Source organism: Ceratotherium simum, chromosome 9, assembly GCF_057802395.1.
Source record: "Ceratotherium simum simum isolate JZ-2026a chromosome 9, ASM5780239v1, whole genome shotgun sequence".
Lineage (NCBI taxonomy): Eukaryota > Metazoa > Chordata > Mammalia > Perissodactyla > Rhinocerotidae > Ceratotherium > Ceratotherium simum.
In genome coordinates, this window is record NC_141908.1 from 59,951,578 (window position 1) to 59,964,553 (window position 12,976).

At 37.8% G+C, this 12,976-nt stretch overlaps 1 protein-coding gene across 1 annotated transcript in view; it reads right to left on the reverse strand.

Annotated features, from left to right (window-relative positions):
• CERKL (CERK like autophagy regulator) overlaps positions 1-12,976 on the reverse strand; it is a 114,936-nt gene that overhangs the window by 9,730 nt on the left and 92,230 nt on the right. The window contains exons 6-10 of the mRNA XM_014784664.2: positions 8,964-9,038; positions 8,013-8,190; positions 7,871-7,930; positions 7,233-7,258; positions 7,030-7,138 (exon numbers count right to left, since the gene is read on the reverse strand). Coding sequence (XP_014640150.2) covers positions 7,030-7,138; positions 7,233-7,258; positions 7,871-7,930; positions 8,013-8,190; positions 8,964-9,038 — 448 coding nt within the window. The remainder of the gene's footprint in view (positions 1-7,029; positions 7,139-7,232; positions 7,259-7,870; positions 7,931-8,012; positions 8,191-8,963; positions 9,039-12,976) is intronic.

A 12,976-nucleotide genomic window follows, 5' to 3' on the forward strand; every position in this document is an offset into this window, starting at 1 on the left:
CACTTTTGGGAAAAATCAAGATTTGACTATATTACACAATATTTATGATCCTTTCTTCTATGCTCTACAGGAATGGGAGAGAAATATTTTCAACCAATAATGGACAGCTGCTTGAAAAGAATGTGCAAGAGGCAGAATAGCTATATGTTGTGGATAAAATGATATATAAAGTGCCTCATGAAAATATGGGCAGTAGAGTGACCTCAGTGTCATGGCGGAGTGAGCTTTTCCGTAAACTCTTCCCCCATAAGATACAACAAAAGGAACAGTCATAGCCCAACAATGGAATCCTAGACAGTGAAAAGCAAGATCGGAAAGATCCACACTGCCGCACATCTGAGAGTGGAATGTGCTGGGCCCCCAGAGGAAGTGAGGAGAGGTAAGGAGAACTCCTCTCCCTCCCCATCAGATCAGCGATCCTGGTCTGCGTGGCTCCCAGAGATGGGGGAGGAGCGGCCCTCTGCGGGGAAACTGTAGCTCTTCAGGCTCTCTCAGCCAGTGGGAAACTCCCACACAGAGGACTCAGAACTGCTACGGGGTACCATCAACATCTGAGCATCCCACAGAGCGGATAATGAGGGGCGAACGAGAAGCCCCCCATGCCAGGGACCCAGCGGGCAAAAGAGAGAGCCTCCCCCACTTCCCAGCAAACCAGCCCCTGCAGCTCAGCCCACCAGACCAGACCAAGCCACCCGCGGATGCCAGCGAAAAACCACAGCAGAGCACAGGAGGCTAACATTGCACAGCCCTTTACCCCCACACAGTGGCTGCGGGTGGAAATTGCAACCAGAGATTTCCAGGATGAGGAAAAACAAAGCCAATACAGGAACCACATGCAAAGATACATGAAATCACCAGACCAGAAGGAAAATGACAAGCACCCAGAAACCAACCCTGAAGACACAGAAATCCATAACCTAAATGACAGAGATTTCAAAATAGCTATCATAAAAACACTCAACGAAATACGAGACAACACAGACAAACAATTCAATGAGATTAGGAGTTTCTTCACAAAAGAGATTGAAATCACAAAGAAAAAACAATCAGTGCTGATAGAGATGAAGAACACAATGGAGGAGATAAAGGAGAATATGGAATCTTTAAAGAACAGAGCTGACAATATGGAGGAAATAATTAGCATTTTAGAGGATAGGAATACAGATATGCTCCAGATGGAAGAGGAGAGAGAACTAAGACTAAAAAGAAATGAAGAAAATCTCCAAGAAATATCTGACTCTATTAGAAAATGTAACATGAGAATTATAGGTATTCCTGAGGGAGAAGAAAGGGAAAGAGGAACAGAGAGCTTATTCGAGGAAATAATAGCTGAGAATTTCCCAAATCTGGAGAAGGAACAGGAAATACCAGTAAGCGAAGCCAACAGGTCACCTAAATATGTCAACAGGCAAAGGCCCTCTCCACGACACCTAGTGGTAAGGCTAGCCAGAGTCAATGACAAAGAAACAATATTAAGGGCAGCTAGACAGAAACAAAAAATAACGTACAAAGGAACTCCCAGCAGGCTCTCAGTGGATTTCTCAACAGAAACTTTACAGGCTAGGAGAGACTGGAATGATATATTCAAAATACTGAAAGACAAAAACTTTCAGCCAAGAATACTCTATCCAGCAAAAATATCCTTCAAATATGATGGAGAAATAGTAACTCTCCCAGATAAACAAAAGCTAAGGGAGTTCATGGCCACGAGACCCCCACTACAAGAAACACTCAAGAAGGCCCTCAGGCCTGAAAAAAAGAAGAGAAAGGGAATACAAAGCTTGGAGCAAGGAGAAAAATAGGTAGATAAACTCACAAAAATAGTAGATCTTTACCGGAATAGGTTAGCAACCACTTAAATACCAAAATCAAAGATCGAAGGAAGGAATTCACCAAAAATAAATTTAACCTCATCACTGTAAACACACAGCCACAACACAAGATAGAATAAGGTATAACAAGAACGACTTAGAAGGGGAAGAGGAAAGTGATTGAATTGACTTAGTATAAGGAAATAGGAGGCCATCAGATAATGGACTATCTCATACACAAGATTTTTTACACAAACCTCAAGGTAACCACTAAACAAATAATCAAAACAAAATCACATATGATAAACAAAGAGAAAACTAGAAGAGTCATAAGACAGAACAACCAAACTGAATTGGCAGTCCAAAACAAATGGGACAAGAAACAAAGGAAATGCAAAAGAACCATAAACTAAGTGACAAAACAGCAACATTAAGCCATCATATAACAATAATTACCCTAAATGTAAATGGATTGAACTCTCCAATCAAAAGATACAGAGTGGCAGGATGGATTAAAAAGCAAGACCCAACAATATGCTGCCTCCAGGAAACACATCTCAGCTCTAAAGACAAGCACAGGCTCAGAGTGAAAGGATGGAAGACAATACTCCAAGCTAATGGCAAACAAAATAAAGCAGGTGTTGCCATACTCATATCAGACAAAATAGACTTCAAGATAAAACAGGTTAAGAAAGACAAAGAAGGGAAATATATAATGATAAAAGGGACACTCCACCAAGAAGACTTATCACTTTTAAATATATATGCACCCAACATAGGAGCACCAATGTACATAAAGCAACTATTAACAAACCTAAAAGGAGACATTAACAACAACACAATAATAGTAGGGGATCTTAATACCCCACTTACATCAATGGATAGATCATCCAGACAAAACATCAATAAAGAAATATTAGACTTAAATGAAAAACTGGACAAGATGGACCTAGTAGACATATACAGAGCACTCCATCCAAAAACAGCTGACTACACATTCTTCTCAAGCGCACATGGAACATTCTCAAGGATACACCATATGTTGGGAAACAAAGGAAGCCTCAGTAAATTTAAGAAGATTGAAATCATAACAAGCATCTTTTCAGACCATAATGCTATGAAACTGGAAATGAACCATGAAAAGAAAACTGGGAAAGTGACAAAAATGTGGAGATTAAACAACATGCTACTGAACAACCAATGGATCATTGATGAAATTAAAGCAGAAATCAAAAACTATCTGGAAACAAACGAAAATGAAAATATGCCATACCAAATCATATGGGATGCAGCAAAAGCGGTCCTGAGAGGGAAACTCATAGCGATACAAGCCCACCTTAACAAACAAGAAAAAGCCCAAATAAGCAACCTTAAATTACACCTAACAGAACTAGAAAAAGAACAACAAACAAAGCCCAAAGCCCCAAAGTCAGCAGAAGGAGAGAAATAATAAAAATCAGAGCAGAAATAAATGAAATTGAGACCAAAAAAACAGTAGAAAGGATTAATGAAACAAAGAGTTGGTTCTTTGAGAAGATAAACAAAATCGACAAACTCTTAGCCAGGCTTACTAAGGAAAAAAGAGAGAAGGCTCAAGTAAATAAAATTAGAAATGAAAGAGGAGAAATTACAATGGATACCACGGAAATACAGAGGATTATAAGAGAATACTATGAGAAATTATATGCCAACAAATTGGACAATCTGGAAGAAATGGATAAATTCTTAGACTCATACAACCTCCCAAAACTGAACCAAGAAGAAATGGAGAATCTGAATAGACCAATCGCAAGTAAAGAGATTGAAATAGTAATCAAAAACCTCCCCAAAAATAAAAGTCCAGGACCAGATGGCTTCTCCAGTGAATTTTACCAAACATTCCAAGAAAATTTAATACCCATCCTTCTCAAACTATTCCAAAAAATAGAAGAAGATGGAACACTTCCTAAATCATTCTATGAGGCCAACATCACCTTGATACCAAAGCCAGACAAAGACAATACAAAGAAAGAAAATTACAGGCCAATATCGCTGATGAACATAGACGCAAAAACCCTCAACAAAATATTGGCAAACCAAATACAACAATACATTAAAAACATCATACACCATGATCAAGTGGGATTTATACCAGGGACGCAGGGATGGTTCAACATCTGCAAATCAATCAACATGATACATCACATCAACAAAACAAAGAATAAAAACCACATGGTCATCTCAATAGACGCAGAGAAGGCATTTGACAAGATACAACATCCATTTATGATAAAAACTCTCAACAAAATGGGAATAGAAGGAAAGTACCTCAACATAATAAAGGCTATTTATAACAAATCCACAGCCAACATCATACTCAATGGGGAAAGACTGAAAGCCATTCCTCAGGGAACAGGAACGAGGCAGGGCTGCCCACTCTCACCACTCCTGTTCAACATAGTACTGGAGGTTTTGGCCAGAGCAATTAGGCAAGAAAAAGGAATAAAAGGAATCCAAATAGGTAACGAAGAAGTGAAACTCACTATTTGCAGATGACATGATTTTATATATAGAAAATCGTAAGAAAATCCATTGGAAAACTATTAGAAATAATCAACAACTACAGCAAAGTCACAGGGTACAAAATCAATCTACAAAAATCAGTTGCATTTCTGTATGCTAATAATGAACTAACAGAAAGAGAGCTCAAAAAGATAATATAATTTACAATTGCATCAAAAAGAATAAAATACCTAGGAATAAATCTTACCAAGGAGGTGAATGACCTATACAATGAGAACTACAAGACATTATTGAAAGAAATCGATGATGACATAAAGAAATGGAAAGACATCCCATGCACGTGGACTGGAAGAATAAACATAGTCAAAATGTCTATATTACCTAAAGCAATCTACAGATTCAATACAATCCCAATCAGAATCCCAATGACATTCTTCATGGAAATAGAAAAAAGAATACTAAAATTTATATGGGGCAACAAAAGACCCTGAATAGCTAAAGAAATCCTAAGAAAAAAGAACAAAGCAGGAGGTATCACAATCCCTGACTTCAAAACATACTACAAAGCAATAGTAGTCAAAACAGCATGGTACTGGTACAAAAACGGACACACAGATCAATGGAACAGAATTGAAAGCCCAGAAATAAAACCACACATATACGGACAGCTAATTTTCCACAAAGGAGCCAAGAACATACAATGGAGAAAGGAAAGTCTCTTCAATAAATGGTGTTGGGAAAACTGGACAGCCACATGCAAAAGAATGAAAGTGGACCATCTGCTATTGCCATTCACAAAAATTAACTCAAAATGGATCAAAGACCTGAAGGTGAGACCTGAAACTATAAAACTCATAGAAGAAAATATAGGCAACACACTATTTGACATTAGTCATAAACGAATCTTTTCAGATGACATGCCTACCCAGACTAGGGAAACTAAAGAAAAAATAAACAAGTGGGACTTTATCAGATTAAAGAGCTTCTACAAGACAAATGAAACCAGAATCAAGATGAACAGACAACCCACCAGCTGGGAGAGAATATTTGCAAAACATACATCTGACAAGGGGTTGATCTCCATAATATATAAAGAACCCACACAACTGAACAACAAAAAAACAAAAAACCCGATCAAAAAATGGGCAGAGGAAATGAACAGACACTTCTCCAAAGAAGATATAGAGATGGCCAATAGGCACATGAAAAGATGTTCAACATCATTAATCATCAGGGAAATGCAAATCAAAACAACACTAAGATATCACCTCACGCCCGTTAGAATGGCTATAATCACCAAGACAAAAAACAACAAATGTTGGAGAGGATGTGGAGAAACAGGAACCCTCATACACAGCTGGTGGGAATGCAAACTGCTGCAGGCTCTATGGGAAACGGTATGGAGATTCCTCAAAGAATTAAAAATAGAGATGCCCTATGATCCAGCCATCCCACTACTGGGAATCTATCCAACGAACCTGAAATCAACAATCCAAAGAGGCTTATGCACCCCTATGTTCATTGCAGTATTATTCACTATAGCCAAGAAGTGGAAGCAACCTAAGTGTCCCTCGACTGACAATTGGATTAAGAAAATGTGGTATATATATATAAAGGAATACTACTCAGCCATAAAAAAAGACAAAATCGTCCCATTTGCAACAACATGGATGGGCTTGGTATTATGGGAGGGTATTATGTTAAGTGAAGTAAACCAGAAGGAAAGACAAACACCGTATGATCTCACTCATATGTGAAATATAAACTAACACACGGACAGAGAAAACTGTATTGTGGTTACCAGGGGCAATGGGGGTGGGGGGTGGGTACAAGGGGTGAAGGGAGTCATATATATGGTAATGGACAAACCAAAATGTACAAACCAAAATGTCACAATGTTAAAAACTATTAAAACATCAATAAAAAATAAATAAATAAATAAATAAAATAAATAAATGTGGGCAGTACATTCTTATGTACCATTATTCACACTAAATATAACTGAAATGTTTCCTTTGACTAAAGGTATCATATATAGCCACATACACGCTTTTCATACTAAGGATATTTATCTCTGCCTCAAAACTGGAAAGCAAAGACATTCATAAGAAATATCAGAATTAAATACAATGTTCCCAATAACTGGTAAACAAACATAAATAAATAAAGCAAGCAAGTAGGCATAAAATAACACAATAAAACCATGTCAATAAAACCCAAGGGATATTATTTTAACCTCAGTGATATTAAAAAATCAGAGTGGGGGCCGGCGCAGTGGTTAACTGTGCGTGCTCCGCTTCGGCAGCCTGGGGTACGCAGGTTCAGATCCCAGGCGCACACTGATGTACCGCTTGTCAAGCCATGCTGTGGCAGCGTCCCATATAAAGTAGAGGAAGATGGGCACAGATGTGAGCCCAGGGCCAATCTTCCTCAGCAAAAAGAGGAGGATTGGCATCGGATGTTAGCTCAGGGCTGATCTCCCTCACAAAAAAGAAAAAAAAAAAGAAAAAATCAGAGTGATTGTCTGATAATTTTTCCAGTTTAACAGTTGTTCTTTACCTACTCTGATGACAAATACCTTAAAATCTCTAATATTATACAGTCAAAGAGAAAATACCTCTTAATATTCTAGCTAGCCAAGAATTAGGGGGGTTTTCTGAAAGAAAATTTTGTTTTATAGAAAAATACCAATGATTCAATAAAAACGCTTACTAACCTGGTATTAGGTGCCAAGCCTCTAGGTGCCACTGAACATAGGCAAGGAATTGCCATAATGCTGATATTCAAGAACTGACCCTGGATCATTTGCCACTGTTCATTACGGTCTAAAGGTAATGGAAGTGATGGGTTACTTTCCCTCACCAGAGCAAAATGTTAACAGATCCTGGCTCAGTTCTCAAGGAGGTCCCTTAGACTCACCAGATTTGGGAGTTTCCTGTGCCCTCCTAAAAGAAAACAAAACAAAGAAACAAAAACACATCACATAAAAAAGAGCATCTATTAAATATCAGAAAATTAGAGAACTCAACATTACATACATTAAATATTTTTAGATTAATTAGACAGTAAGTGAAAATATGTGAACAACGCTGCTACTGCATTTATGATGTTGATTCATTTAAAGGTAGCATCATCGATAACAATGATTTTCAATTTTTTTTTTTTAAAGACTAGAGCACTTCCTTTGTGTGGCTCTGATTAATATTTGTATTTCCTACTAGACTGAAATTCTCATGACAGCAGAAACTATGAATTTTATTTGTTTGTTAGTTTTTTTGGCTTATTTTTGTATGCGAAGTGCTTGGCATATAGTAGGCACTCAATAAACAGCTGTTGAATGAATGGGTGGCTGGCTGGCTAGAGGGAATGGCTGTTTCTGAGGACATAAGCCAAACTACATGGCCTACTAGAATGTGTAGGACTCCACAATTCCATATTCTTCACTAGTATGTTAGAAAAACAACCAAAGATCTCGTCTAATAAATTGTTTATATCAAACTGTTTTATGCTTTAAAGAAAGATAAAGACGTCTAAAATACTTTGAGCTTTTTACCTACCTTTCTTGTAGATCCTGAGAGCTGTTAAATGGTAAAAATGATATTTCACAGTCCTCTGGCCTAAAATATAATGAAATTTGTTATTAACAGGTCATTGACTCTGGGATACAAAATATTTGGTTTAAGAAAACAAAAGACTTACTTAAGTTTTGCCAATGCTTTAATTACAGCAAAATCCCTCCGTTGGTTGGGGGACATCCACCGATGTTTTTCTGCCAGAGCCAAAGTTCTTCCGCCAAAGCCAAACATGGCTGAGAATCCAAAGCGAAGAAGCTTGCCAGAGGTGCTGAAGGTGCAGACATCGACCGGTTGTACGTGCCCTTGAATATCATATTCAATATTAGTCAATCAGTGAGAGAAGTAGGGCCAGTTGTCAAAATGGCAAAGATAGAGGGGCATATTTACTTATAGAAGAACTTTATACCACAATGAATATCCTTGCTTCCTTTTATCTCTCTTTACTTACAACTACTGCAATTGCTATTTGTGACTTTCTCAGGTACTAAGAGAAGAAACACAAAGCATGAAATTCTTCAGCTTATTTCTAGGTCATATGAGACATGGTTAAGGAAGTGAAGTTGAAGTACATGTGCAAAGCAAACTCAGATTTAACAGTAGTTTTGCACTGCATTTATCTGAGCTTACATACTTTCCATCAATTGGGATAATGAAAGGTCTAGTGGACCTGCTCTGGCTTAAAAATTTTTTCTTGAGTTTTATTTTAATAACATAATTATAGCCCTAGAGTCTTGGTACAGTCAAACAACAGTATCTGATATACTTAGGACACATGGATTTTCTTGATCTGGTTCTAAAATTGTGATCTTGAACATCATTACAATATTTTTTTTGCTGTCAAGATTAGAGTAAAATTTCATTTATTGCTCTTTATAGCAACTGTATTTTGAAAAGACAGGCAGTCCAAATAGTGAAGCTTTGCCCAACTGACTTTTGGTTTTCCGTCAAACATTTTTCTGTTTTGAGAGACAAGAACCTGTCTTTCCTTAGTCAAGTCTGACAAAAATAAAATAGCCTTCCTTATATAAATAAAACCTTCCTTATAAAACACAAATTTCTTTGCAAGACTTCTTACCCATTATAATGTGCAAAGTTGCAGTTACCACATGAGGGATTCCATGAAGAGAATGTGCCAATATGTTAGTAGAGCCTGCCAAATCAATTTTAAAACATGTACAATCAACGTAGTATATATTTTAAATTAACTATTTGCTCTTACTTTATACAGATGTCACTATGCAATGTTCAGATGTAAAATTAATGGAAGTTTATAAGTTTTCATTCACAGTGTAGAGGCACATCAAATGGTTGTTAAATTATTGTTTAATCTTTAAACAATTTAAAAATTAGAAAATATTTCATAGTATCTACTTGCTCACAGCTTTTTCCATCATGAATATCTATTTTCTACCAAAAAATATTAGCTATATCAAAACCTACTCCATCCCACTTTAATGAATGAGCTTCTAACTTCTATACCAAAATGAGTACCAACAGAAGGGTGTCTCTGTTGAGCAGAGACAAATACATAAATAAATAATAAAAATCCAAATAACAACTAAGAAAGATTACAAATCACTATAAAGTACAAAAGACACGCTTTAAATACATTTAACGAATCTTAGAGATAAGCTTTCATCCAAACGAGTATTTCCCTCTATTATCTGACAAGCGGTATCTGAGATGAAGAAAATACTTAATTCCATGGTATTTGCTATGGTATGAAAGTCTGTACTGGTACATTATAGATTTCTGATTTTCATAATCAATTAGGATAATTTAAGGGGCACATGAATTTTTCCCACCAGCCTCCAGAAGGAAAGAGCTCTCTCCAGTCAGGCCCCTGTAATATCTATGTGTCTCTGAGATCTTGGGGTAAAGGCTTGCTTCCCAAGGAGAAAATACCAGCTAGTGCCTCACATTCCCAGGAGGTAAAAAGGGTTTAAAATTAAGAAGCTACAATTTTTCTTGAATTAAAGAATATGACAAAGAAATCCAGTAACAGCCGAGAGCTGTAAAAGCATGGATGTTATATACTACATATATATATATATGTATATACTACATATATACTATAGCTATCAAGGCAAAGGCTAGCCCCCTGGATTTGTTGATCAGGAACATTCCTGTGTGGTCAGAGGTAATCTCTTCAATTTGTGTCACTTTGAACTGAGGTGTCCTTGGGTTGCTCAGTTGGAGAAGCTGAGCCAACTCAGACATTACCAACCAAGACTGTCACTAAAATAACAATAATTACTAGGAACCTAGCTAAGCATTAATGATTTCCAGACCTCTAGTAATAACAATACAAAGACAAGTTCACCTTAACCAATTGGTAAACTGGTTCTGACTCATCAAAAGACAAGTTATGGCCTGACCCTTGTTACTCAGAATATGGCCCACTGTCCAGCAGCAATGACAATACCTCGGTGATTTTTTTTTTTTTGCTGAGGAAGAGTCACCCTGAGCTAATATCTGTTGCCCATGTTCCTGTATTTTTTTTTTTGTCTATGAGCTTCTGTCATAGCATGGTCACTGAGACAAGTGGTGTACGTCCACGGCCAGGAACCGAACCTGGGCCGTTGAAGTGGAGTGTGCCAAACTTAACCACTAGGCCACCAGGGCTGGCCTCCAGGGTGCTTATTAAAATGTTGACTCTCAGGCCCCACTCCACCCCTACTGAGTCAGAGTCTGCATTTTATAAGAGCCTCAGGTTACGTGTACGTACAGAAACTTGGAGAGGCTCTCTTCTAGAATGTATGGTCCAGGGATCAGCAGTACCCAGGAGCTCGTTAAAAAGGCAAATTTCTGGGTTCCACCTCAAACCCATGGAATGGAAATGTCTGGGAGTGGGGCCCAAGCGTCCAAGTTTCAGCAGGTTCTCAAGGTGATTCGTATACACCCTAAGGTCTGAGAACAAGTGGTCCAGAAACCCGTTACTCAATAGATCTTTACCTAGGAGTCAATTACCTAGGCCTTTCCAATTATCCTTTGACCCTCTACAGCCTGCCCTTTGGCCATGTAATTGCTAATTAATCTGAAACGGGTGGGAGAAAAAAGAGGAAACAAATCAATCTACTTTGCTTCCCAGTCAGATTTATGGTAAAGGTTTCGGAAGAGGCCACATAATTAGAGTGAGATATTTAGGATTATCAATGGATTACAGTCCTCCATGAAACACATTTCCTCCATTACCATGGGTAATTAGGAGTAGACCATAAAAGCATTCCTCTAGAAAGGCTATTAAAAAACATAATGTAATGTTGTCATGTGCAATAGAGAATGACACATATCATGACTCAAGAAAATAAAGACCATTTATTCCCAGTGAGTTTGAAGTACGCTAAGCATGCCCAAGCACAAATCCTTTTAGAATGCTAGAGATCACTTTTCTTTTTAAAGCTCCCTTTTATTCTTTTTATTTATTTATTTTTTGGCTGGGAAAGATTCGCCCTGAGCTAACATTTGTTGCCAATCTTCCCCTCTTTTTTTTTGCCTCATCAAAGCCCTTAGTACATAGTTGTATATTCTAGTTGTAAGTCCTTCTAGTTCTTCTATGTGAGCCGCTGCCACAGCATGGCAACTGACAGACAAGTGGTGTGGTTCCGCAACTGGGAACTGAACCCAGGCCACTGAAGTGGTTAGAGCACCAAACTTTAACCACTAGACCATCAGGGCTGGCTCTAGAGATGACTTTTTAATTTTTATGTCTTCTCAGGCTTTGCAACAACTTTTCATTAATGCCATAGAACTTGGCAGTGATGATAGGCAGGACCAGAAGTCAGAAAATTACTGGAGTCATCTTCTACTCTGATTAACCTGTACCTCAGTCCTTAAGAACTGTTGTTTACACTCTGAATTAAAAGGAAAGTTCATGAGGAAAGCGGATGTAAAATTGTACAACTATAGGTTGCTCTATTTTTTTGTTTGGATAATCTAAAAGATAGATTACAATTTCCTGAAACAAAATGTGATCCATCTGAAAAGATGTCTACATGCCAAAAGAACATGCTGCTTGCATAAATAACAACCATGTAATTTTAGCATTCTCACAAAAGCTATAAATGTTCCACCTCAAGGTAAACATTTTAATTAGCCTGAAAAGTTATTCTTCCTAACACTACCAGCAACTTTGCTCACCACCACCTCCCCAGATCTGCTAAAACGTGCCAAATACAAAGAGTAAAGGACAGAAGTAGCAGTTCATGTAAAAAATGACTGATGAAAGTACTAGGTGGAAACTAGAGAGACCAAAAAAAAAAAAAAAGGAAAGAAAAAAATTGTCCTTGGAAGTGCAAGCACTTCTGCAGAACAATTAACTTAATTAACCAGACATCATGAATATTCATAAGGCCGTTAATGTCTCCCACATCCAAACAGATAAATGTGATGTAATGACTTCCCAGTCAAGCATATCTAAAATTCTCATGGAAACTGCACCTACACTTTGGTTCTTTGCCTGAAATATCATAGAAATTAACAGTCCCTTGGCAATATTTTATTCTCTTAAAATTAATTGGAAAGCATGAATTTATTTATGTGAACTCTATAGGAATATATGGTTCGCAGCCATCAGTATGTGGATTGAGCCTTGTTTTACAACAACTCGATTGCTTTTTTATTTTTATGTCCTCTCTAGCTTTTTCCCCTGTCCTCCCCAATCCCTTTAATCGGAATCTCTCTGTATAGTTCCTTAGTACCAGTTCCCATAGCAACAAACACCACTGCTAATGGCCAGCAGTTCAAATACAGGCTTCCCCGCATCTGATCCATCTGAGTCTGACCATAATTCAGCAGCTTAGTCTGTTGGCTCAGTGGAGTAATTTACTAAACACTCTCCCTCTGGGTGTCTCTCTCCAGGAGGCAAATGGCTTCAAAGGCAACTATCTTCTGTGTTCAGCTTGGAAACTTCCTGCCTAGCTCTTGTTCCCATTCTCTATCAAAGCCTTGACTAGGCATAGAGTCCTCATATTAAACACATCCCGTACACGACTTCCTCCTCCTGTTAGATAGAGTTCATAAGCTGGAACTCCTACACAATGACCAGAGTTTTGGCAACAGGCTATACCTTCTAAACAAAAAGTATTC